The 26948-nt window shown below is 41.8% G+C and overlaps 1 protein-coding gene across 8 annotated transcripts; it reads left to right on the forward strand.

Annotated features, from left to right (window-relative positions):
- The first annotated feature begins 889 nt into the window (after positions 1 to 889).
- Positions 890 to 26948, forward strand: STX16 (syntaxin 16). Of its 8 annotated transcripts, none has more exons than XM_046678851.1 (9): positions 890 to 1804; positions 9484 to 9495; positions 16488 to 16595; positions 17024 to 17164; positions 18174 to 18339; positions 19408 to 19499; positions 20042 to 20185; positions 20673 to 20739; positions 21435 to 21515. In XM_046678851.1, the coding sequence occupies exons 1-8, from the start codon at positions 1673 to 1675 to the stop codon at positions 20688 to 20690; spliced, it is 813 nt and encodes a 270-aa protein (XP_046534807.1). In that variant the 5' UTR covers positions 890 to 1672; the 3' UTR covers positions 20691 to 20739; positions 21435 to 21515. The 8 variants fall into 8 exon arrangements, with proteins under 8 accessions (XP_046534807.1, XP_046534809.1, XP_046534806.1 ...); XM_046678853.1 differs by having other exon boundaries at positions 20676 to 20739; XM_046678846.1 differs by lacking the exon at positions 20673 to 20739 and adding an exon at positions 23970 to 26948 and having other exon boundaries at positions 891 to 1804.

The raw sequence follows: 26948 nt of genomic DNA on the forward strand, positions 1-26948 counted from the left end.
CCCAGCGGGACACGGGCCTCCCTCCAGGGGCGGCCGCCTGGCCCCTGCTCGCGCGCTCGGGCTCGGGCGGCTGGAGCCCAACGCAGCCCCTAGCAGCCCCTGCCCGAACGAATACTCGGATCCGGGCCCTGGGCGACGTGGCGGGGTCGCCGGCCGCCCCCGGCCAGGTCTGAGCGCGGGAAAGCGGGGCGCGGGGCCGGGGCCAGGCCCAGCCCCTGGCGCGCTGGCCCGCTCGGCAGGAAAAAGTTGTCGAGGGGGAGGGCCGTCAAAGTTTCGGGAACTTTTCCACTTGAGATTCCACAACCCTGCAGTGCCCCCTACAGAAAGCGGCCGCCGGGGAGGGCGGGCGCCCCTGCGACCCCGACTGCCGGCGGCGGCGCGGCCCAGCAGGCCTGGAGCGCCTGCTTTTGCTTTTTTTTTTTCCCCCTGGTTGTTTTTCGGATACATCTTTTTTTCAGAATTGAAAAAAAGCGAGCGCGAGCCGCCGCCTGCAGTGGAGCGTGCTCGGCCTCCAGAGGCAGTCGTCTCCAACTTTTGCTCTCCTGCCCCAACTCCGCGCGCGCCTCAAACTTCGGCTCTGCTGGAGCCCAAACTTGCCTGCCGCGCAACTCCACTCTAATGTGCGCGCCAAGGCTTCTGGCCGCGGTGGGCAGCCTGGGGGCCACCCTGCCGAGGCCCAGGCCTGCCCGCTCGCCCGCTCGCCGCGCCTGGGCCCAGCTGGGGAAGGGGAACCCGAGCACCCGGGAGAGGGCGGAGCGCTCCCGCGCCCCGGGGCACGGGGGTAGGGAGCTCCCGCGCCCGGAACGTTGCAAGCAAGGCTTGCTAACGTCGCAGGGGGGCACTCGCGAGAGACGGACAGGAAGAGGGCCAGGGGGGACGCCAGAACCCGGGACCACAGCACGGAAACGGCCCGGGGCTGAGCTGCAGTCAGATCCGGGGATGGAGGGAGCCGGAGAAGAGGAGTGAGGAGGCCGGGGAGGCAGGCCCTGCTGCCCTCCTGGAGGCTGACAGCCTGCTGTGGCAGTGGAGGCGCAGGCCTCCCAGCAAGGGAAGGGGTCAGGAGGTCGGGCCCGGCCTTAGCAGGCTCAGACAAGGCCCAAGAAGGGAGCACCAGGCCCTCTGGAGTTCAGGGCCCAGGCCTGGTTCGCTTGTCCAGAGGGGACCTAGGCCAGGCCTCTAGTGGAGACACAGTCAGAGCCAGAGCAAGGCCTCAGGGCGCGGCCTAGCCGCCTGTGAGCCAAGTTAGGGGTAGGGAGCAAGAACCCTTAGGGGTCTCAGAGACTAAGGCGGGTAGGGGGCTTCAGGGCCTCCCAGTCCACAGCCGGATTGGCGAGTTAGACGCTTGTAGATCCAAGGTTGGATTGGGGTGGGGTCTCTGGGACGTTGGCTAACTGTGCAAGGATTGGGGGGATTTAAGTGCTTAGAGATCGAAGGCAGGCCTTGGGTAGGGGGAGTCAGACAATTGGAAAGCCTAGGTGGTTATTTGGGGAGGGGTCTTTGCGCCTTGGCGAAGCGCAAAGCTGCAACTGCTTGGCTTGAGGCCTGAGGCCTTGTCAAGAGAGGCTTGTGTGCAGGGTGGGCCGACTAGGCCAGGCTAAGGGAAAGAAAGTGAATCAATCTGGAATATAAGTGGGCGGGGGGCCCCTGAGAGGGGGGTCACAAGAGGTGAGACATGGCCACCAGGCGTTTAACCGACGCTTTCTTGTTGTTGCGGAATAATTCCATCCAAAACCGGCAGCTGTTAGCCGAGCAAGTGAGTAGTCACACCACCTCCAGCCCTCTGCATTCACGTAGCATTGCTGCGGTGAGTCTCCCGGCGGCCTCTCCGACACACGCACCGTGTGCACTGCGGCTCTGCCTGTCTGTCTGTCTCTGTCTGTCTCTCTGTTTGAAAAAAGGAGATAAGAATAATAAGACTAAGAGTAATACGGAAATGCAAGGTCCGGGGCATCTATGACCCTGGATGGGGAAAAAAACCAGTTTTAGGCCCCTGCTCCACCTCTGCCTGTGCTCTCTCTCTCTCTTCACTTCCGCAACCCTCCCCCTTCCCCCCCCCCCCCCCCCCCCCCTCCCCGTCGTCACGGCACGACCGGCCGCCTTCAATTTACATATGTTTTAACACTAAGATTTGGAAGCGCTGAGCCTTGCCGAAGCCTTTTTGTCTCTTTTTGTTCTAAACCTCCCTCCCTTCCCCCCGCCCCCCCACCTCTTACCGGCCTCACTTTGGTCCCGATGGCCGAGTTGCTGGATCGAAGACCCAAATCCTTGCAAATGAAAGACTCCCCCAAATGAGGAAGGAGTTGTTGTTGTTTTTCCGCCCGTTTTCTTTTAATGGCCTCGCAGCCCTCTGTGTGGCCGTGTTGTCTCTGAATAATTGCTTCCCTGTTTTTCCTGGGGGCTCTGTTTGTGAGACTGTAAGGTGCTAGGTTCTTCGTTTTCCATATCTCAGACAGGAAATTAAGCTTTTCCCTCCATTCGAACTTTAAAAAGAAAACCTGTGTGTGTATGTGAAAAATAACCCCCTAAATAGCCTAGGTTTTTTGATTTAATTAACCTGGACCTTTCTTTAGCCCAGCAGTACAATCTTTTATAGGGAAAGCCTGGAGAGATTACTGATGTTTTGTTGTTTTTATGAGGGCTGCCTTCCCTTTCTGAACCTCAGTTTCTTGCTCTGTTAGATAAGGGAGTGGGTCTGGATTATCCATACAAGACAATGATGATTAGCTCCGTAATATCTTAAATTGAAAATTGAAGTTATGAAACTAGTTTGTGGTCTGGGGCTGTAGACAGGCTGGGTTTGAAGAGAAGCAGCGTTAGAGGATGAGGGAATCAAGTCACCCCAAGACCACATTCTTAGGGATTGTACTTGAAATATACAGCTTTGGGAATCTCACACTTATTTCGCCTCTTAAGGGCTGTATTGCCTTTTACTTTTTGTCTTATGACCTTATGTAAATGCCTCAGAAAAATTATGCCATGTGTGTTAATTATTGACAGGGCATCTGCAAAGACAGTTTTTCCTTTTTGTAAATCACAAGTGGAAAATGTCTTTGGCTGTATTGCTCCTATAGAAAACCTATTTTAATCCGTGTGAGCAGTTTTAGGGAAAAAATCACATAAACTCAGTCAAAAAGCATAGAAAACAAAACAGGAACGGAGTATGTTTAGTTTTTTGTTTACTTAAGAACTTGAAGGTTTTTTGCATTTGTAAACTGAAAAAGATGGTATTATATTGAAATGAGTGTAAAATGGAAACGGGCTAATTCCCGTTTAAACAGTACTAATTTTGAAAAGAATATTCTGAAATAAACCAAGAATTAGAGAATAGAAATTGAATAAATAAAATTCCTCAGTGGAACTTTAGTTTTGTTAAATAAGATGTAAAAATTGCATGTTCCTTAATGGCTTGATTTTATGCTACCTCGAGGGGGAAAAAAAACAGAACTAAAATTCCCGTTAATGTTTCTGAGGTATCATTTTTAGTTGATTGGAAAACGTATTGTTTGCTTTTAAATTTTTAATCGTATAAGGTTCAGAACACCCTGAACTGTTGGGTAACATGAGATTTTTTTATTATTATTGTTAATAATTAAGTCAGGCAGTTTAAAAACCTGGTGTCTGAGACAGGCAGCTTTTTAACAGTGCATCTCTAAGTCAAACCGATTTTTAAAATAGTTTTCTAAGTTAGGCAATTAAAAAAATATATAAGCTAAGTCAAATAATTAAAAATGAGTAGCTAGAGTGTACAGTTTGGAAAAATAGATATGTCAGGAAATGTACAGGTATATTTAGGTAAGCCAGACAATTTCTTGAAAACAGATTTCTAAATCAAACTAAAAATACATGTCTAAGTCAGAACATTAAAACATATTTTCTGTATGTCACACCATTTAAAATGTTGCAACTTACATTAGTCTATTTAAAATCTTTTTTAGATCATTATAAGCAATCAGATCATTTAAAATATCCTTGCAATCAATTCAGACCGTCTAAAAAATAGATTTTGCAATTAAACAAAAATAGTTTACCTAAGTCAGAATTTAAAAAAGAAAACACACATTCATATATTTTAATTGTGTGCATTAAAAAACACATGGCATATCAAATTTCTGAAGTGTTTAGGGGTGAAGTATTTTATCTTCAATTTGCTTACAATTGCTTCTCCAGAAACTATTTCCACACACACACACACACACACTCAAATATTGGAAGATGTAAACATGACTAAGTAAATGATACAATTTTTTCAGCTTTTCTGAAAGTAAGAAAAGTGTTACAAACATTTTGGGGAAAAACCCATGTCTAACACGATTTTTAAAAACTTCATTGAATAACTCATACAATGTTTTTCACTGCATATCTAGCTCTAGAAATTTTAAAACCTTATTTCTAACTTGTAAATTTCAAACCCGTGTAGCAAATCAAACACAACTGTAGCTGTCAATATGGACTGGGTTTTAGGTGAGATTAACAAGTTAGTACTTAATTAAACTAATTATAATTAATTAAATTTGTTAATAATTAGAAAGGGTTACTGAAACATTTAGTAATGTCAAAATATCACTTATTTCATATACTTAACGCCCCCAAAAGGAGACAAAATAAGGCAAAGTGTTACTAATTGTTAAATGTCCTGATGACTATGTGGGGGGATGTTTAACATTTTACATACTTTTTGGTATGTTTGAAAAATTATAAATAAAAACTTAAAAGATATATACCTGTCATGTTCAAAACATGAGTAAAACAATTAAAAGGAGACAATTGGTAAATATTTATCTAAAAGTCAGGTAGTTAAAAAGGAAGTAAATTAAAGTTTACCTTCACTTAAAAAATCCTAACCTGAATTTCTAGGCCCTGGTTAGAAGCAAAAGCTGTAGAAGTTGATTTTGGTGTGTGTATTTGTTGTCTCACACACAACAAAAATAGATCACATCTAAAGGAATAGATTTTATCTTTTTTTTTTAGGTTAAACCAGAATTTTCATGTCCTTGTTTAAGGAAAAAGCTGTGGAATTTGACTGTAAAGTGGTGTGTGTGTGTATGTATCTCACACACCTCAAAACAAAGCATACCTAAAGCCAAATCATTCAAAAAATGTAAACCTGCATTTTTTGCATCCTAAGTTTGAGGAAGAAACTAGAAGTTGATTGATGGTGATAGGTTATTGTATGTACCTATACATTCCTGCTAAAACAGGTTTGTGCAGCATTCAGGCAAATATGTCACAGCGAAGCAGGAATTTAAGGAGGACGTGCCATGACAAAACAAACAAAAAGTCCCAAGGGCCAGAGGGGACCTAAAGGTCACTTGGCCCAACATCCTCATCTGTGATAACCCCTCTATGCCTGCCTGCCTTGACCACGGTTTTCGATGGCGATAGGAAATTCCAGCAGCCTGTCATTCCACCTCTCATACGACCAAAAAAGTCTTTGCCTGTATTAACCCTAACTATGTCTGTGTCTTGCGTCCTGTGACCCTACCTCTGGTTCTGGCCCTCAGGGTCTCTGACACAGGAAGCTCCTCCTTGCTTCTGCATGGTAACCCGGCAGCCGCCTTCTTCCCGGCGCTTTCTGTAGCTCAGCAGTCCAGCTCAGACAGCGTGGTTAAGTTTCTTGCCTATGAACAAAGTCAGGTTTTTCTGTATTCTTGTTAAAGTTCAGCACCCAGAACTGAACAAAATTCTACTTGTGTTTTTGGTTATGTGGATATTAGTGAAACTAATTGTCAAGAACAGACTGGAGTTTGATTTTTAGACTGTCATCAAGATGCAGTTATTGGCATTATTCATTCTGTTTGGACCTCAGTTTTGCTGCCCCATCGCAGTTATGCCGTAGGGCAGTGTGAAATAAAGGAAAGAGCATTGGACCCTAAGTCTGGAACTTTAGGGCTAAGTCTCACTATGTGGCTGACTCAGAATGTGTCTTTAGGCAAGCTTTTAATCTCTTCCAACACCTTTTGCCTCATCTGTAAATTGAGGGGTTTGAGTTAGGTGATTTCTAGTGGCCCTGTGGATTCAAAAGTGCTTTCTCAAGTTCTGATTTAATACATTGTTTCTTCTGACCAAGGCACACAGCCTTAGCTTTAATTTGAAAAGGAGAAACAGATAGTTAACAACATTGCTGTGCCTGTTAGCCCACTGTTCTGGGCAAAAATCCTTAGAAATAGCCCCAATATGCAAAAGTAACTTTGACGTTACATCAGCCAAGTACAGGTTTTAAGGCAGCACTCATTCAAACAGTTACAGGCAGCTTGACATTAAGAAGCTGAAATGAATTTACAAAGCTAAAGCATTCTTAAAAAATGTGTCTCTTAAATGAATGAAAGTAGATGTTGAGTTGCTGTTCTCATCTGATGAGGTGCTGTATGACTTGTGTGATTACCTTTGGTCTCAGGGAATGGATCTAATAAAGGGTGGGAGCCACTTCGTTAGTGTTTACTGCCTAATCTAGTCTCTGCTTTAAAACAACACAATTTAAAAATGGAAGCTAGAGTTAATTGGTCTTAGATTAGTTTGAAACTAGCACATTATTTTTAATAAACTATGTTGTGCTTTAGGAAAAGAAAACTAAGGTTTAGCTGGGATTATAAGAAGGCTGGGGTGCTTCTTGAGTCTTGACTATAACATCAGCTAAGATTTATTGAGAGCTTCCTCTGTGCCTGGCACTGCTCTAAGCCCATTCCATATGCCACCTTATTTCATCCTCACAGAGCTCTATCAACTAGGTGCTGTTCTTTTCATGATACAGATAGAGAAACTAAGGTTTAGAGGAGTTAAGAAACTTGCCCAGTGTCGCCCACCTCGTGAGCCAGGGAGTTGGATGGGAACTCAGGCAAACCTGGCTCCAGAGCCCTGTGCTAAGCTACTGGGCCACATGAGTGCTGGCTGCTTTTCCAGGACTTGTGCTGCAGGTCCTGGAAAATGGAAAGACCCATTGTTTAAAAAATTTTTTTCGTGCACTAGGATAGCATCTTTCTTTATCTCACTGTACAACTATACGCAGTCAATTTTAACTTGCGTATTGAAAGTTTTCAGTTTAGTCCAGGCTGAGTCTGTTGGAAAATTAGTTCTCTGTCTTTAGAATCCAAGTATGAAATCATTGTATATTTCTCTTTAGATCTATTTGCTTTTCTATTTCTAAAGATTCCATTGGAGCAGTGAGGCTTACTCGAGAATAAGGGTACTTTGTTGGATAAAGGTGAAGCAAACTTTTATTTTGGCAGTAACGGAAATAAAGTAAATATCACTATAGCATAGACCTGTATTTCCAACTCATTTTGCTCAACTTTTCCAGACTTCCTGAGTAAACACAGATGGGTTTCCACTTATTTTTCAGTTTTATGTAGAAAGTTCTTTAGACTATAAATTCCACATGCTACTTGGAGTTTTCACTATTTGCTTGATTGTGTGCCATTGGGGCAGGTCAGAAACCTCGATTTAGACATTATGAAGATTTAGAAGGTGGTGATGTGTAGTAACGTGTTTTCATTTGGCTATGTTTTGGTTTTTCCTGATGGTAATTCTAAATGTTTTGATTCACATCTTGACAAAATTTTCTGGTAATTTGGTGGCAGGGGGAGTTTTGAAAACATGTTTTTAAGTAGCAAAGTGGAAGGGGGCGCTCTTCGAAAAGATGAACTTGTGAATTTAATTCCTGATGTGGTGTGGTGGTGGCTGTGTATCACTAGCAATTCCCCAAGTTGTTAATAAAATTAGAGAAGCTGGAAGGGAGGCTGGAAGGAGGCCTGAACACCTGGGTCTGTCTCCATCCCAGCCATTAACAAGTTCTGTGACTTTGGGGAAGTGGATCCATACATTCTGAAGCTTGGTGTTCTTATCTGTAAAAAAAAAAAAAAAAAAAAGTGACATCTAACCCATGATTCTGATTTCGCCTCTTAACAACTAATAATTGTAGAAACCAAAACATCGGGATGTGTGCTTGGTTAATAATCCAGGAGGACAGGCTCACGTGTAGTAGTGAGCTTCACCCTGGTGTGCAGTAATACTTTGTTCAAAGATTAGATGCCAAGGAGCCGCTGTAGAACCGGCTGACGTGCAGATTCAGATGCTGAAGTTAGGGGGTTGCCTTGTGTCTTGTTTTAATAATAAAAACACTCTGGTGCTTTCTTGCTGAAAATGTTAAACTTTTAAAAAATAGAAATGTTTTTCTTTTTTAAAGTAAAAGGTAATTAAATCAGATTTCCATTTGACACTATCTTCTCTATATCTTCTTATACTACTATAGCAGGGTGTATGTATATAAATATAGTTCTCTTTTGCTCTCATTGTAAACTGTAGAAGGAATGAAGAGGATTCAGTTTTCTGTAATGTCTCCGTGGAGGAATGTTATTTAATTACATTTTTATTGCTGTCATTGTTTAATAATATTTTGGCCCTGATAGACTAGTTTCATTTGCACTATTAATTTTTAAATAAGGAAGTTATGTTTTTTATTTTCTAAATTTACTGCTGAGCATAAAAAATCAACACTGTCGATTATTGAAATTCACCACTAATTATTTCAGTGATCAATACTGTAAAAAAAAGACCTAGTTGTTTAGATTACCTATCATTAGTAAATGTCTGTCCGGAAGCTAGAGTTCCACATCGATCTAAAAAAGACCCTTCAGTTTTAAATGGAAACTTAATCCTTAGGGCTGCAGGTGCTTCCTCCTTCCTACTCCCCCTTTAAAACTCTCTCCTTACCTTTTGTTTTGTTTTGTTTATTTGCTTTTATAATCGCTTCATAAATAACTGTGTGCTTTCTAGACTAGTAATAATATATGCCAAGCAAATGGGAAGCGTTTTTTTTCCCTTTAACACCTGTGTCTCTCTCCGGGGAAGAGGGGTTTCTCGGCTTGCTTGTTAGCACGGATGGAGCCAGGTCTGCGGGATTGAATTTGTGCAGACCTTACATATGTGGTCACTCACGTGCTGTCTGAACACAGCCATAGACAGTTTTTGTGGACTGTTCACTTTCTAATTCTGCTGCATTTGCAGGGCTGATTTACATGTTAAAATTTTACATTTATTCGACATGGTAAAATTACATTTTAGCTTTGGCTCTCTTATTTAATCTTTCTAAGGGAAATTTAGAATATTGTGTGTGATATTTGATATTTATGAAACAGGTAGCATTATATTTTCGTGAAACTAATCAAGTGTGTTTTATTTGTTTCTATTGTATTTTAATTTTTGCAACTATTTGTTTCCTATCTCTTTTACCAAAGCAACAATCACAGTAAATAAAAATTTAAAAAAATGTATTGATGTAGCTTTTTTTAAAAAAAAGGTAGAATCAGAAGGGGGAGATTTTTTAAATGCCTTGTTTAGTGGATCTTTATTTTTAGTTAGCTTTAGAGTTGCTTAAAATTTCAGTGTTTTCTCGACTGACCGTACTTTGTCTGTCTGTCTGTCCCCATCCTTCTTTCTTTTTGCTATCCCTAACTGGATGGGACTGATGGGAACAACATATCTCTTCAGGAGCTGGATGAGGTATTGTGTTTTGAATATTTTTGTATGTTCGTTTATAGAATTATCCCTGTTTTTCTGAAGTCAATGGTCGTATATAAAATGCCAACAGAGTTTACACATGTTGTAGCATTTGTTTTGATTACTTGTAATTATCGTGCTTAACAATTTAGTATTTAGGATTTATTTAATATATTGTCATACAATATATTAAATTGATGATTTAAAGGAGGGTTTAGGAACATTATTTACTATTCTTGGGAGAGTGTCTCAACTTTGGAAGCAGTAAAGGTTGAACATTTTCTTGAACTTAAAATAAGCCAGATTGTTTTTAGGATTATGTGTGTAACTCTCTTGATTTCTGAGAAGTGTGTGGTGAGGTTGCTCAGGTGGAATGTAGAAGGACGTGATGTCTGGTGACAGCCCTAAGGAAGTATGACTTCGAGCCACTGGACCTGTTGAGGGGTCTTCACAGTCCCTATGTTTGGAATGAAGTGAGTGACCCTCATTTGTGCTGACCAAGCTACTCATCACATGGTCCCTTTCTGCCTCCTTCCCAGCAGCACACCCTTAGCCTTTTCATTACTTGGTAGCAATTTGCCCAGAAGATGGAGAGAGTACATATTCATAGCACTGTTTCTAGTAGTGCTAATAAAGGGGTTGAGGAAAAAGGAGAGTGAACTGTGATTGTTAATTTTGTGTGTTTCTATTGTCTGTTTCAGTGATGAAGGGGTAAAAATATTTTTCCTGAGGGTAGACCTTTTAAAAAGAATAAGTGGGGGAGTTTTTTTGTTTCTGTTTGTTTTAATTATGAGTATGAACAGTGAGATGGGATTAGGGTCACTATCTTCAAAATTCAGGGGGTTCCTAACTAGTAGATTGAGATCTCCCTGTAAGTTCTTGAAACCTTAACCAGTTAATAATAACCAGATGGGGAACAACCTAAACATCCTTCACTGAGAATTGGCTAAATCAGTTATAGAGCATCTTTGATTCTCTGTAGCTGTTAAAAAGTGCAGTTCCTCTATGAAGGCTGCGATACGATGAGCTCCCGGACAGATCGCTCAGTGAAGGAGCCTGATGCAAAACAATGTGGACAGTGTGATTCCCGTGCCTTTTTTTTTTTTTTTTTAAAGAAAACTAACATTAATGCTTATATACTTAAAAAAATTTCTAAAAAGAGGCACAAGGAACTGTTAACAGTGGATACCTTCCAGGAAAAGTCTGGGATGGAAGACAAACTTCCTTTTTATTGCAAACCCTTTTCTTAGGTTGGATATATATTTTTAAACCAGGTGCATGTATTACTTTTGTCATTAAAAAACAATTAGTATTTAAAAACAAACCCTTAGCTGGTAGCTCATTGAGTCAGGTGCCATGGCCAGGTCTGACTCAGGAACCTCCTTGCCAGCACCCGGCCTGGGCACTGGGCCCTGGAGAGATGAGAAGTCACTTCAGTTCCCACACAATGAAGTTAAGGATCTCTGAGGCACAGCAGACGTGAGGTTTGCTGAGCAGATTCTAAAAGTGATAAGGCGTGGGGGCTTAGAGAGTAGGCCTTTTAGAATAGATGTTACCCCTTACTGAACAGTTTGGAACTTGTGGCCTCAAAAAGGAAGTGTATGGTGAGGGAAAAATAACAAACAATAGAACAACGTAGATTGAAGAAGCATTTGAATAGTTTTCACACAGGGAGCACGTCAGCAGTCACGTTTACTTAGGGGTCTGCGATCTGAACTGATTTCTGGTCTCTCCGACTTCCTCTTCTGGCAGCAAGTTCCAGAAACTGGCTACTCAGTGTGGGAACTGGCAGGCCCTTTTGCTTTTCTTATTCTTAGCTTCTGGATGTTTAAAGAGGGTCTCCACTTTCTGTTACCAGAGCTCCTGAGTGGAGAGCCACTGTCTTCACCACACACACCTCATATGCTGTTTGAATGCCCTGAGCTCAAAGTCCCAGTCTTTCCTTTCTGGCTTCGCACAGCCGCTTCATCCCCCCGACCAGTTCACTTGCTCCTTCTTGTCCTTTGTCCAGAACCGTTATATCTTTTATGAAGTGTAGCTTCCAGAATTGTACATGACATGTGTTTTATTTACTTCATTCATTCATTCCGTCCATTTGTTGTTGACTCATTCAGCTAATTACAATTGTACATTTATTACTCCTAAGTGCCAAGGGCTGAGCTGGGAGCTGGGGATGTATGGGGAATGGTATTCAGAACCTTGCTTTGCCAAGGTTGCACTTCGCCTTCAAATCTATGTCTTCTGGGAATAGTACAAGTGACCCCTAGCTCCTGGCCTGGGTTAGTTGGAAGCCCACCCCTTTGTAGGTGAGGCCTGAGCAAAGTCCTGACTGCATCACTTGGGCCTCCCAGAGTATAGCCATCTCGTGGCTTCCTGTGGTCTGTCCACATCAGTCTGTCATTCTCCTACTCAAACCAACTCTAAAATCTGCACCCTGGGGCTACCATTCTTCATTCTTCTCCAGAAACACTAAGGTGTCCCTGAGGAGGAAGCCCACCCACCATTCCTTCTCTACGCAGAGAAGTGTCTGCCGCTTTCCTTTGTTCCCTGTGCTAGTCTACTTCCCTCCTATGACAGAGTCATCTCCTAAGTTGTTGGGTTTTTAAAATTCATAATAGGAAGTATTAAAAAATTACAAAATGTAAATGTCAAGCTCCCAAACCTTATAGCCTGGGGAGGGCAGGGTGATAGAGTGGGACATGGAGGGCCACAGGCTAAGGGCGGCTTTGAGAAAGTCTCTGAACTCAGCTGGGCCTTAGTGTCCATATTTGCGACGCAGGGAGCAATCCCCTCTGAAGGTTTGTTGTTGGGTCTAAAAAGATCAAACCAGTGGGAGTACAGCCCTGGCAGAATGCAGGTCATTATTGCCCCCTACTTGTTTATTATATATCAGTTGATAAAAAAGGAAAATCAGTGAAACTAGCAACATTCATCTGGGTGGTGTGACTCTCAGATTTTTTTATTTCTGTATTTTTTGCACACTTGGAAAAATGTCTATTTTGAACATTTATTATTTCATCAGAAAAAGTAAACACTATTTTAAAACTATCACAGATTTTAAAAAACTGCAGTGCTGACATCCCCTGATTCTCTTTTATCTACATGCTTATTTACTCCTTCAGAGAACTCTGAGATTTCTTAAGCTGCTTGTCTGTTAGCAAAGCCATCGAGCCTTCTGAGCCCGGTGAGTTATGCTTGTGGTCGACTTCATCATACCTGCTTCTAGATTGTGTCACATGGAAGCGAGAGATGCCAGGCTATAATTTTGAATGGCCCTTCTAGATGTTTTAAATGTTCATTGCCTCAGACAGTGCAGAGTTGTCAGTATTGTTTCTTATTACCAATGGATTATGGCTGAACTTAGTTTATTTTTTTTTAGATGGGGGGAACATGTGTCTGACTTTTCTAATCTCTACAGAGGCTTTGCCATTTCCTTAATCTTACAGTGCTCTAAATCAGCCTTCTCGTAAAGGCAAGGTTTTATCTGAGTAGGAAGGCTGTATATTTGGAACAGCAAGATTTATAAGAGTTTGTGTGTGTGTGTGTGTGTGTGTGTGTGTTCCTTCCATAGATCAAGAACTTGTCCATACTGTCTGGTACTCTTGAAAAGGACAAATGTCAACGTCTAAAGTGAATCAAGGACAAAAGATAACTTTAGTGAGACTAGCAAGAAGCCATTTGAGTGTGCTGTTTTGAGCATCCATTGGAATTTTCCTGCATTGATGACATAGAATTAGGTGGCCCTCGGTTAGGTTAGTGCACCTCCATAGTTCTTGGAGGACAGAGCTACAAATCAGAGAGATGAGAGTTCTTAAATTCTTAATTCTCATAAGTACAATTTTTATAAAATTTTTTTTATTTAAAAAAACATGAAAAGATTTTTCTACTTCAGAAGCACAAGTTTATAAACGAAAAGCTTTAATGACCAAAATCATATATGCAGATAGGGGACTAAGTTGAAATTCAGCCAGGATAAGTAAAGAGAATTAAATATCTGGCAGTTTGTTAAGGTCTGTATTGACTGAGATGGCAACTTGAAAACTGATATATCCTGGATCTTAAAAAAAGAAGAAAACGTTTTCAGAGAGGAAATGAGGTTTCTGAAGGTGATTGTTTTGCACTTAAAATGCATTTTTTCTGTTCATATTTATTCCCATTTCAAATAATTGACATTTATCTTCAGTTATGTTTTCTCTTCCCAAAACAGAGCCTTTTAAAAAAATAGTGCATATTGTGATACATATTACAAATCCATAGAAAATAAATGGCACGTTTCTTCTGAGTAGGGCTGCATTTCTTTACCGTGATGAGCTATTCCTATAGACTATATCATAAAGGGGACAAATTATTCCCTATTTAAAGTTTGCAGTCCCAAGAATCTCTTACTGACAAAATCCTGATACAGGGTGTGGGAAGGCTGGGGTAGCTAGATGGGCTGGCATCTGTCTCCTTCATGTGGGGATCTCCTAATGAGCAAGCTTCCTTAGATACTTAAAGAGAATGTTTTTGCCCCAGTTTTGATTTACTTGCATTTTGCGGGCAAGACGTCTGTTGTGTGAAATCAAGTACTGGTTAAAAGAATTGAACCCACTTCAACTGACTTTCATATGTGATTTATAATTTCTTATTTGTTTCAGATAATTTAATACTAATTACTGTGCAGATAAATTTAGATAAATACCACTCTCTCCGTCTTTTTTAGTTTAATGTATATTTGTAAGAAGTAGAAACAGTGCAAAAATAAGATCATGAGTTTAAAACTATAAATAAAACAAATTATTATTATTACTCTATTGAAATATGATATAATAAGAAAATATAGTGCATTAGATAATAAGCTGGCATAGTGGAAATTCTGTGACTCATGAAGAGGTACCTTAGCAATTTTGGGTTTTGTTTTGTATAAATAGCTGGAGGCTTAAGTTCAAATTCTGCTCCAGTCTGGCAGCTCTCCTCAGCACCTGCTGTATAGCTGGCCGACGCTGGGAGCTCGCTGTGTGGTTTGTCCCTTCTGCCTTGGTCAGTGTACCCTCCACAAAGTTTCATGCTCCTTGGTGACTGAGGAGCAGGAGTTCTGAGGAATAAACAGCTCTGCCCCTCATTGTGTGTGCCTGCTCTCTCTAGGATGAGGTCTGCAGCTCCCCACAGATGGGCCCCGAGAGAGGCTGCTTTTTGTTTATGCTTATATGCTCGCTCGGAGCCCGTCCTGTAGTCCCTAGTGCCTTTGGTAGGGAATGGATGGGAGGCCTGTGTTTTGTGGTGGTGTTTTGATCGGAGGGCTTGTTTTCTTAGCAAATGGCAGTTATATTTCATGGGCCTGCCAAAGTGATTGGCAGCTTGTGGAGTAGATGGGGCTTCTGGAGTCAGCTGACCCGGGTTTTAATCTGTCACATAATAGCTTTGTGACCTTGGGCAAGCTACTTAACTTTTCTGACTTTCAATTTCCTCATTTATAGATTGAAATAATAGTTCCTAGCTCACCTAGTTTTTGTGAGGATTCAAATAAGAAGAATGTAAAATTCCTGTTAGTGAACTCTTAAAAACAAACAACGTGGCGATGGTTGAGAATCACCACTTCACAGACTCAGAGCCCCAGATAGTGCAGGTTGGATGACACACCGTTTGCTTAAGACCTGAAATGACACTGTGGCCCTGCAGGGTCCGCTCGGCGGCTGACACCGCTAGACTTAACCACGACGCACAGGCGCTGGGGAGCAGTTACGGGGATTCCGGTCCCTTCAGCGTGGCCATTGCGCAAGCGGTGCCCCCTGAATACGCGGTGTGCCTTAAGCAGATGGGGGTAGGACCACTGGGGGGTCGGGGGTGGGGGCAGATGCAAGACACCGACTTGCTTTTAGGAGTTTTGCTATAAATTCTCTGTTCAGGATTTAGGGCTTGTTACTTAAAGAATTCTTTTATTCTAGGTTTTTCCTTATGTGATATTTCTTTTCTCCTTTGTCTGTGGACTTTTAAATTTTGTCTTGTTCCTTTATTGTTAGAAAAGCAAAAAATATTTGCTGAATGAAAAGATAAATTTAGGTAAATGCACGGGGGGAAGAAAAGCAATATAAATTCTTCACCCCATTCTAATGTAAGACTTAGAAACCTTACAAGGTATTACCTATAAAAGAGTTTTATATGCTGTTTTCCATTGCTTTTTGATCATCATTTGGATCTTTTGAAACTAGCATTTATGATTTCTGAGCTCGGAGGGCACCTCAAGATCCTTTCCACCCATTCACTGCCTCCAGGCAAGAGAACAGCTTAACCAAGCCAAACCCATGATTTCCCTCCCATTCTTAAAAGCTTTCTAAGGCAGTGTATTATATAGGTAAAATAAACAAGAACTATTGATATCATTTCAAAATAAGTGAAAATGTTGCCTGTGGACATTTGACTGAAGAAAGGAAACGACAGTGTAAAATTGCTTTGAGATTTTAAGGATTGCTTTTGCCAAATGGTGGATGATTTGTTAACCGTTTTAGGCAGTGCTTTTACACATTTTAACACATGGTTAGTTATCTTCTGACTCAGGCAACTGGATCAGCCCTATTTCCAAAATAAGCTAAATGTGTGTAAGTAAACTTTGCTGCAACTGAAATTTTGTGTTAGTTCCATTTACAGGCTAGTATTTTTTTTTAATTTGTATCTGCTCACATTAATTGCTGAGGTTTATGCCATTCTATCGTAGTACTAGTACTAAGAAATCTTTCTTTTAAGGATTCCCTGTTGACTTTTTCATTACATTTCTATAGCCAAATCAAGTCAAATTCATGTTCACAAGTATGTCCAAGGAAATTAAGAACTGGTGCATGAAAAGATAGGAGAACAGTTCCAAATCCTAGCAGTATCAAAGCAAGTTTACAACACAGGCAAATGCATTCACGCCTACATTTCTATCTCTTCCTAGGGAGCGACATTTAAAAGGGAGCAAGAGTATGCTTTTCTAAATTGCATTTGAATAATTTTTTAAATGTCCCTTTATTTCCCTTTAGCTTGCTGATGACCGTATGGCTCTGGTATCAGGCATCAGCTTAGATCCAGAAGCAGCAATTGGCGTGACGAAACGATCACCTCCTAAGTGGGTGGATGGAGTGGATGAAGTAAGTTGAATGTTAGTTTCACACTATCTTATTTCTTTAATTATGACATTAAAATATTTTAAGATCTCTGTCATTAAATCTGATTTGGCTACAGGTAAATGCTTGTGCCTGGAAATACTTTAGGTTTCTGCAGTTTACATACCACAAGAAAGGGTCTGTGTGTGTGTGTGTGTGTGTGTGTGTGTGTGTGTGTTAATGATTTGGGCTTTAGTAATAACTTCCTGAATTATAGAAGTGGAAGAACTGTATATAAGAAGGAGGAATGGTGTTTGAATTTCTGGTAATTTGAATTAGAAGTTGCTCCTGCGTCAGTGAGCCTACAAGTTGTCTGAAGACTGAGCTCTGTATTCTGAGTGCAGCTTATTGTCTCAGAGGCAGACAGGTGGCTGGCAGGCGTCAGTGGAGTATTGGTGATTTTATTTGTTTAGATACAGTACGATGTTGGCCGAATTAAGCAGAAGATGAAGGAATTAGCTAGCCTTCATGACCAACATTTGAACAGACCCACCCTGGACGACAGCAGTGAGCAGGAGCACGCCATTGAAATAACCACCCAAGAGATCACTCAGGTGAGGATGGAAGTGGATCCCCAGGTGGGAACGGGCATTTCCCAGCCTTCTCACGACTCTCTCAGAAGCTGGAACATGGTACAACTCCAAATCAGACTACAAGTCAGTTTCCTAGAGTTCTGCTTCCCAACCCAAAGTTCACAAAGGGGCTTCAGGAGGCCCTGAGCTTCTCCACTTCTCAGCGTGTGTACACAATGTCCTGGAGGAGTGGAGCTATTTTTCAGTTGTTGATAGACTCTACTGTGGATTGATTTACAAATTAAATTTCAGAGCATTACTGAGTTCAACCATTCAATTTTAAAATGTGTAACTTCTATTGTGTACTAGTGCTTAAAATGTTTTCATGTTAAAAATGGTGCCCCTAATTGAAAAGACTGAGCGCTATTACCCTGGACTGAGTATATTAGTTTCCTAGAGAAACTTAGGTATCCTAGAAAAATTTCTTGTAAAGTGTTGAATTTGAGTAATTTTTAGATAATACGGTGTTTAAACTTTCATGATTACATTTTTTTATTTGTTTAAATCTCCTGGGTGCTAATGATCCAAGGAGGAGTGTGGTGCTGTGGGAAAAGCACTGGGGTGTTGGAATCTTTGAATCCTGGCTCTTAGCAGTGTAACAGCGGCATGATTCTCATTTAATCCTTCTGACTCCAGTGTTCTTGTGTATAAAATGGGAATAATCCTAATAGTAACACCTGGCTCATCGAGTGGTTGTAGGGATTAAATGAGAAGAATGCAGTAATAGAGTGATGCGTGGTAACACAGCCTAAGGACATGTGTGTAGTGCCTAGCACATAGCACGCACGTAGACAACGTTTGTTCATATTACGTTCAGTCTTTCTACATGTGTACATTAAGCCTCAGGTTACTTTTATCTGTTCACATCTCTCCATGCTGGCCTGTATGAGCAGAGCGTGTTATTTATGTCTCCCTCAGACCTGAGTGTAGAGGCCTTAGCGCTTCAGGGCTCTCTCCCGGCTTGCTGTGAGCCGTGGGCTTGTTCCCCCAGCTCTTCCACAGATGCCAGCGTGCGGTGCAGGCTCTGCCCAGCCGGGCCCGCAGGGCCTGCTCGGAGCAGGAGGAGCGGCTCCTTCGCAACGTGGTGGCCTCCCTGGCGCAGGCTCTGCAGGAGCTGTCCACCAGTTTCCGGCGCGCACAGTCAGGCTACCTCAAACGTGAGTGTTGCCCGGGCGACAGAAGGGATTGTGAGGGATAAGAGTTCCAGTGCCAGAACCACAGAACCACTCTTTGTTTTCCTCTTTCTTTTTTGCTACTAGTTCTCCTTTTTGTTCTCTACCTTTCTCTGTTAGCTTTTGAGTCCGTTCATACCTTCTACAACAAAAGGAAGCCCCCTCCTGCGAAACTGTGCCTGGACTGAGGCTGAGGACCAGGTGTCAAAATAGTCCACATCTAAGAACATAAAACTTACCCTGCGCCAAGCTTGAAGAGGTTGAAAATCAATCTAGCACATTTGAGAACTTGCAGATTTCTAGATGTTGAGGTGTGGGGAGCTGCTAATAAATAGGTAAAAAACAGCCATAATCACAAAGCTCCGGATTTGGTGTTTGCGTAACAACTGAAGTATTTGAGGGTGCCTGAGAACCTGTCCTTGGAACAGTTTAACACTTTCCCTGCTGGCACAGTGATTTCCTCAACCTACCCTTTCTTCCTAAATAGTGCCAATCGGGTTCCAGCTACATCCTCATTCTAATTATCCTGTAGACTGGTTTTTTCTTTATTGCCAGTATAATCAATAATATCCCCTCATACTCCGAAAAAAACTACTACTCCCTTCCTCTGACAACTAGCATATTTGTATTTTAATTTTATTACTTCTAAAATTTGATTAGGGCCATTTGGAATTCTTACTGGAGATGCTTCTAGAGAGAAATATTGATTTTTTTTTTTAACGTTTTGTAACAGCAGTTAGATTAAATATTTCTGCTTCACTTAGAGATTCTCAGATGGTTGTAAGTGTCATTTTATCATTCACTTGGCATCAAGTGAATTGTATACATTTACAGTGTGCTGTTTGTCTTGAATAACTCCAAATGCTTGCATATTGTGTGTTTATAATCCTTTACTCTCCCCCCACGTCTCTTGGAGATAGGCTTCCTTTAAAGCTGCTAAGAATATCTCCATTTTGATTGTTGAGTTTTGCTCTAGATTTCCCCTTTTTAATGGTGGAACAGTAACCAGGATGGTTTACATATTCGAGTAAAGTGAATTCCTATCTATGATAGGCATGAAGAATCGAGAGGAAAGATCCCAGCATTTTTTTGATACATCAGTACCACTAATGGATGATGGAGACGATAATACTCTTTATGATCGGGTACGTGAAGGGGCTGACAGTTGACTGGTGTATCTTTGCCCTCCTCTGTTTCCTTCTCTTCATAGACCTCTAGCTTCCATGCAATCCAGGTGGATCCGTGCTGGTTGACTTGTACATCATCAAGTAGTTTTTGCAACATGTGGAAGAACAGTCATGGGGCCATACTTTCTTCCTTTCCAAAGGCTACCGGGAGACCCTGTGATTTGCCTTCCAGAACCTTAAGGGAGGCAATCTGCACACCCCATTCTTGGGAGGAACCCAGAGAAGCACAGGGTTGTTCCCCCTGGTTTTGCTAATCAGTCTTCCGTGGCTGCAGACGTGGGGTGCTCTCTGTGCCCCCTGCTTTGGCCAAGAGGGCTCCAAATTTGGGAATTTGGATCTTTCCTGCTAGGGAAAAATAAGTGCTTATATGTTGTTTAGAGGCTTTACAGAAATATTTTCAGAATTCATTTTCTTTAAATTTTATCTAAAATGGTACACCATAGCTTTCTTGAGGGGGGAAAAACCTAACATTCAAATTCTGTATTTTTTTGTTTTGCTAGGGTTTTACAGATGACCAGTTAGTGCTGGTGGAGCAGAATACACTGATGGTGGAAGAGAGGGAGCGGGAGATTCGCCAGATCGTACAGTCTATTTCTGACCTCAATGAAATTTTCAGAGACTTAGGAGCAATGATTGTAGAACAGGTGCGTGAGTTTGCCCTCCTCAGTGATGTTCCTGCCGAGACGTCGAGCCCTTCCCCAGACTTCTTTGACTCTGCACTCCTGTCAGGAAAACATGTGAACCTACTCCCCCAGTGTATGTATGTGTATGTGTGCTTGTATGCACACACGTAGATAGATAGATATGTATGTGTGTATGTACAAATGATAGACATCTACCGCAGTCAGTCCCTGTAAAGCTACTAATAAATGTTTTGTTTCAGATAAAAAATAAATGTCACTAGAGGTTCTCATATTCTTTGCCCGTAGTCCAGGGGTACTCACGAGAGCTCCCTGCTCTGGAGGTCTGGTTGGTTCTGCCTGTGCTTAGTGATTCTGGCAATAGATAAGGTTCCCCTTCGAATTGGGGCAGGTTATTGTGTAATGACGACTGGAACCGCTAGCTTTCAAGCAGAATTCAATTGTTTGTTCACTGTTACAATCTGATTAGGTTATTTTATTATCTTGCCAGCAGGGGTTTGGGTCCTGATCCCCCTGGAACCAGCTGCAGGATGGAGTGTTGAGGCTGTGGAAGACCAGTTACGTTAATTACTCCCACGGTTCCTGAGGAACTGCTCTTGCTATCTCTTCTAACACAGTGTGTTTCCGTTAAGAGCCCTGTTCTTCCACATAGCCCAGTGTTCCCTTCTTTCTGTTTGAAACAAGAGATTAAACAATTAAAAACAAAATTCTCCTCGAGGCACATGTGTAGTTTTACAGGGTGGATCACAACTTACCGTCATCGCTCTCACCCAGGGAGACCTGTGTTGACATTTATAGATAGGATAGTCAATTTCCAGGACTAACCGTAACCAGGTCTAGTTTAACTGGCGTTCTCGGCTTACTTGTATCCCAGTATTTAAGCAGCAAGTGGGCACAGAAGCTACCCCTTCACCACTCAGAGCCTGTTTTCACTGAACTGTATATTTTTTAAAGCCCCAGTAAGGCTGAATATGGCATATCCTATAGTGTCTAAATCCAAAGAGGAAATCTCAGTTTGTCAGTATTTCTTTCTCGTGAGCTAGACTTTATTGCAACTAACACAGCACTCTGCCATTGAGTGCCTGATACTGCTTGATGATGGATTCCAGAGCTTTCAGTGTGTACCTTTACAACACAGTTAAGTGAAACAGATAATCCTGTGGATAATGGTGCCTGCAATTTGCATATCTCATTTTTGAAGTTCAGTTTTCCCAGTTGTGGTTGTTGATCATCTCTGTCATTTCTTGCTCAGGGTACAGTCCTTGATAGAATTGACTATAATGTTGAACAGTCCTGTATCAAAACTGAAGATGGCTTGAAACAGCTTCACAAGGTAATATCATATCTTTCAGTAGTTGAGAATTTGAGGAACTGTTATCAAATATCAAGAATTCATAAGAGGATTCTCTTCCATCATAACTGTCTTCAGCACTCTTGTCTATCTTGACTCTCAATATAGTAGTGTAAAAATGCACAATATCGTTTTATTCAAAACTGACCACATGGCTTGTTGCCATTTTAGGCACCTCACACTTAGATTTGAAATTGCTGAGAACTCCTTCTGTGATGGTAAATTCTAAATGAATAGGGGTTTTCTTACTTTTAGAAAATATTTCATCTTTTGAGTCTTCTTGTTTTAGGAAATCAATTGAATGGGCATTTGCTAAAATATGTGTTGAACATTCTCTCTGTTGCTCCTGACTCAGGCCTCTCTTGTTGTGGCACATTTCTGATGAGTTGCTGGTAGAGAATTTTCTGGAGAAGATAAAAATCTAATTTTCCCTTTTAATTACCACTTGTCTGTGTATCTGTGTACTAGCTTGAGAAAAGACTGGTTATTGAAGTGAGAATATTAGCTCTCTTATTCTTTGCTAATAAGGTTGCTGTTTCAGGAATATTTTTCATATTTGTTAAAAATAAATGGAAAGCATCTTAGAAATCTTGTAATCAGTCATGAGAAACATATACGTTATGCTGCTGAATGGCTCTTGTATACAATTGGGTGCATATTTTCTTTAAAGGGAATATAATACTTCACAAATAAAATAAATTCCATCCATTTCCTGTATCTTTGAGACCCAATGGTATTTCTAGCCATATAATGAGCATTTTTCTGACTCACTAATGTACTACTCTCTCATTTTTCTGAAACTAGTCACTTCCTTTAGCAGAGATGGCCCCATCTAATAGTAGTCTCAGGTTTACAGAAGTGAGAACTTGCACAGGTCTGACGAGAAACCCTTCACTTTCTCTTACATGTGCTTGTTGCAACGTGCGGGGTCAGAATGAGACTCTAGCATATGAGAAAGAAAAGGTTTGCCTTGTGCATGCAGAGGGCTGTGTAAGCACTAAGATTCATTTGGTTGCCAAGCCTTGTATATTAAAAAGAGTGAAAACTAACTTTAGTTTCTCACTCTGTAATACCCAGGTTTTGATATGCTGTTGAATTATGCATTGGTTTTGAAGTTTCTTAAATAAAAACTAGTAAAACATGTTTTGTAATATAACACAGATAAAGGGAAAAGCTTTTTCCATGGGAGTGTACAAATCTAGTGGGAACTAAAAATTTTGTTTTAGGTTCTACTTTATAAATCATTTTGAGAGGTTTTAAAGTGTATCATTTAGTATTGGCTTCCCTGGTGTCTGAATTACTTATTAGGAAAGTAAGCATGCTCCGTCTCATCTCCCAAGTCCTGCTGCTGTCGGCAGCACGGCTGGCTGTTTCCTTGGCAGGCAGCTCATCTGAGGATGTCTGAGCCTTGGGAGTTGCTTCACACAGGCCGGACTCTCCAGATGGGTTAACCAGTCTGTCCTGATGTTTCCTTTCGGTTGATGAGTGGCTCCTGGTGGGTGGGTAGTTTCACTTAGGAAACAAAACTACCAGTCAGAAGGTTGGTGGTGAACGTGGAAGTAGAACAAAAGAGATTGGCTGTCCTTAGCAGGTATATCCATTAAGCTGTCTCCCGTCCTTCACCGTGAAATCGCACCCCAGAAAAGGGCAGGCTGTGCCCTCCTTTGATGTGGCTAGAGCCACCGCACAACGCCCTTCCCACTCTCCTTTCTCTGGCCGTGTTTCTGCATGACAGGCATGGTATAACTCAGGATGCTGCTCCTGGGCTGCCAGGCTGATGTTGACCCGTGAAGCTGGGGAAGCTGTCAAGCTTTTGGAAGCTCCTCCCTGTTGTGTCATCAGAAGCACAGGGAGAGCTTACCTCAGGTGGATTCTTTCTGCACTTGACACCCATGGGGTGCACTTTCCCATTTTTATTTCAGAGGATGAATTTTGTGTTGTTTCCAAATTCAGGGGAGGCAGAAAACAAGCTTATTTGGGGCCATCAGTTCCATACATACTGACTGTAGTAACTTTAGCCAGTTGTTTGATTTCAGTGAAGGAGGTGTGTGTTCGCCCAAGGAACTATGTCCAGAAATGGGAGGCTTTCCTTGAAGGAGGGGGTCATTACGGTCAGTGGAAGTAGAAGTCAGGAAAGCAGATCCATCTGGACCTGAAAGCAGCATCTTTGACTTCTCCCTCCAGCCTTCATCTTATGGTAGACCCCAAACACGTGCCTGAGCGAAGACGGGATAAATAGGCAGTTCCAGGATCATGGAATGCTTCCCCTCATGTTGATTGAATTCACCTGAATTGATGGAAGGGATTAAATGTGTAGCCTGTAGCAGAGATGTGAGTTATGCAGATGGAGCTGGAAGCCTAGAACTAGAAACGAGTGAGACTTGATTTTGGACTTTTGGGAAATTGACTGCTTTTTTTTCCCTCCTCTTTCTGTAGGCAGAGCAGTATCAAAAGAAGAATCGGAAGATGCTTGTGATTTTAATATTATTTGTCATCATCATTGTCCTCATTGTTGTCCTTGTCAGCGTGAAGTCTCACTAAGCAGCGTTGGGTCTGTGTGTGCGGCACGTGTGGATTCCCAGGTGTGAGGGGCTTGGCCGCGCTCCGCGGGCTGCCTGCAGAGGTGCAGCCCCACGGATCTGCGTCAGGGCGGCGAGCGTTTCCATGGACTCCTCGTCAAACAGTCATGCTCGAGCAAGGGCAGTGGGCTTCTGTTTTTCTTTCATTGTCAAGAATTTAAGAACCTTTGGTACTGCTGCAGAATAGAGATTGAGTTCTGTCATCAGTTATATATTTTTTTAGAAAGAGAAAATGAGTTGAACGTTTACAGGCACTCCGCAAGCTGTTCAATATTATGTGTGTATATGCTATTTTTTTAGCAGTCATGTCTGAGCAGCATGTTAAAATAATTTTTGGAAAAAATTTTTTTAAAACCATCTGGTTTTTAAGAAATTTGGTACCAAAAATTTATGAGTAGAGGCAAAAATGCCTCTTCATCTTTCTCTATATATTTTCCAGTTGAAAACAAACTGAGAAGTCCTTTAAGAATTTATAATCCATTCCCCATTAACTTAATTTAGCTTTTCCATCACTGTTAATGATCAGAGTAACAAAGTGTGAAAAATAAGAAACCATCATTGATGTTAATTAACACATTTAGATGGGCCAGTTAAAACAGCTTCATAAGTTTAAATTAATGGTAAATGGAGTATTCCTCATCTAAAGTGTGTGCACTCCATTTTCTACTGTCAACCAAAAGGGTTACAGAGCAAAGCCACCTAAATTTAAAAGTTGGTGATTTGAACTAACCTCACATTAAAGGGAAACTTAGCAGCGTCATGAGAGTCACCAGAATCAGCCGGTGTGTCCCTGTGCTCGTCCCCAGCCATCCTTGCTCAATCCATTCCTTATATACTAACTACATAATGACCTGTTCAAACCAGACACCATTTAATGAACTGTGAATTTACACAGAGGCCATTCTAAATGGGTCACCCCATTTAGAACTAGTGGCTCTCAAATTATTAACCAAACATCACTCTATTTCAAGGTAAAATATTCCACCAGTGGTTTGATTTATTGGCTCTTACATTGCCACTTAACATGCCCAGAAAGTAGGCATATTCCTGCGGATTGTGAAAATCTTGACTAGGAAATCCCTCACTTGTGTGAGCGTGAATCAGATTGCCAAAGTAGGACTTTGTCGTTTACTTACCTGGTATCAATATGGTGCTCGAATATATTCCTGAAACTAGAATAATGTGGAAAGTGATGATAACTTTGAAAAACTGGAGTTGTTCATGTTTTAGTTGGTCTTGGGACACCAGTATAGTTTTAATGATCTTTGTATAATTTTAGGTGGCTTTTCCATTGTTTTTACCTCTCTTAAAAAGTTTAAGAAGAGCATGACCTCATTAAATCTGCTACATTTTATTTGGACCAGTCACATAAAATGTCTCTCTAGAATTGACTTTGAAGTTGTTTCCAGAAATTTAAACTCAAGTCCAGAGATTCATGTCGTCCAAATAGAGCATGGGCTTAATACCCAAACCCCTGCCCCACCCTTCCCTTCCCAGGTTGTTTACAACACCAGGCGGCCACTGGTTTTCTTATTACTGATGTGGCTATTGAATGATCTCAAGGTGTCCCTGGCATTTGAGGAAATAGCCTGGTGTTCCCTGACAAACAATTATTTATTAGGAAAGAAGGTCAGGGAGTAAGAATCCAGCACCTCTTTGATCGCCCCTGAAATGTGGGGCTTTTACAGATCTTGAGAGTAGCTGTAGGTGTCCGTTAGTCCCAGCAGATTTTAACTCAATGGTGAAGTTGAGATGTCCTGTTAGACCAGCTCCTCCTAAGAGCGGGGCTGTTCACATCCCGGGGCTTCCCTCCCAGGTGGTCTACGATGGTGATGCTGGAGTATTGTTAAAGCTTTTAAATGCTGAGTCTTAGCAACCCTTGAAGGAAAGTGACCCTTTAAGAAGGATCACCATTTATTTATATTTATTTTCAGTGAATAGGGTGATTTAGGGTTGGTTTTTATCCCCCCAACCCATTTGGGTAAGATAATGGATCTGATTAGAAATGGTTTTAAGGATCTCATGTGGAGATGGGGCAACAGTCCCATTCTGACTGAAACCAGCGCAGTGCCAGCTAAAGCCCCAGCTGTCCACTGTCATAACCGTGTCCCAAGGCAGGAAGTGGCCCCAGAGCCTGTGTGCTAACTTGCTGGGCTCCTCAAAACACTGTCTTTTTCTGTTGAGCCTTTATGTGGGGAAAGATCAGCAGCATTGGGAGAAGTAAGAAAAAGTTAGTAATTGTGTCCTTGCACCTTGGGGTAGTTTCTTCCCTCTGAAGGAGACAGGCTTGTTTTCCTGCCCACAGCCGTTGTCTGCGGGAAGGCTGTGCCAGCCCCTCCGTCTCTGTTGGGCTCTGGTGGTGAAGATCACCCAGTCCAGTCTCTCTGCTTGCCTGGGATGTGCCCTGAGGAGAGGACGAGCAGGCAAGGCTCCTTCTGGGCACCTGCCCCCTTGAATGCATCCTGGGATGGGTGACTCCGTTGAGCAGGGCCAGAGAGGAGAAGTGCAAATGTTTACTGTCAGGTCTCCAAGGCTCCTGGTCTTTCCCGAGATTGTAGCTGAAATCTACTGTCTCTTGTTTTATTAATTTGGGGGTGTGGGGGTTCAGGCTTCGCCATGGGCATGAAGCAGTGTATGTCTCTAATTTAACGGATTTATGGCTTTCTCTGCTAATTGAGAGAGCATTATTTATTTGTTTTGACACAAGTGCTTTCAGTGTTTTATCCTAGCTAATGGCTTCGTAAAGGTAATAAAACCCTTCCAACCTAATTGGTCAGATAAGATTTTTTTCTTGTGTGCTTAAATAAAGCAATTAGTGAAGCGCTTCTATCCAAAA

The sequence above is a fragment of the Equus quagga genome, chromosome 12 (genome assembly GCF_021613505.1).
Source record: "Equus quagga isolate Etosha38 chromosome 12, UCLA_HA_Equagga_1.0, whole genome shotgun sequence".
In the NCBI taxonomy this organism is placed as follows: domain Eukaryota; kingdom Metazoa; phylum Chordata; class Mammalia; order Perissodactyla; family Equidae; genus Equus; species Equus quagga.

Excerpts from the sequence above, each read along its gene's own strand:
- STX16 (XM_046678846.1), top strand. The coding sequence starts at position 1,673 with ATGGCCACCAGGCGTTTAACCGACGCTTTCTTGTTGTTGCGGAATAAT. Across the intron at positions 17,165-18,173 it reads CCACCCAAGAGATCACTCAG|CTCTTCCACAGATGCCAGCG; the intron begins GTGAGGATGGAA and ends TTGTTCCCCCAG. Across the intron at positions 20,186-21,434 it reads GAGCAATGATTGTAGAACAG|GGTACAGTCCTTGATAGAAT; the intron begins GTGCGTGAGTTT and ends TTTCTTGCTCAG.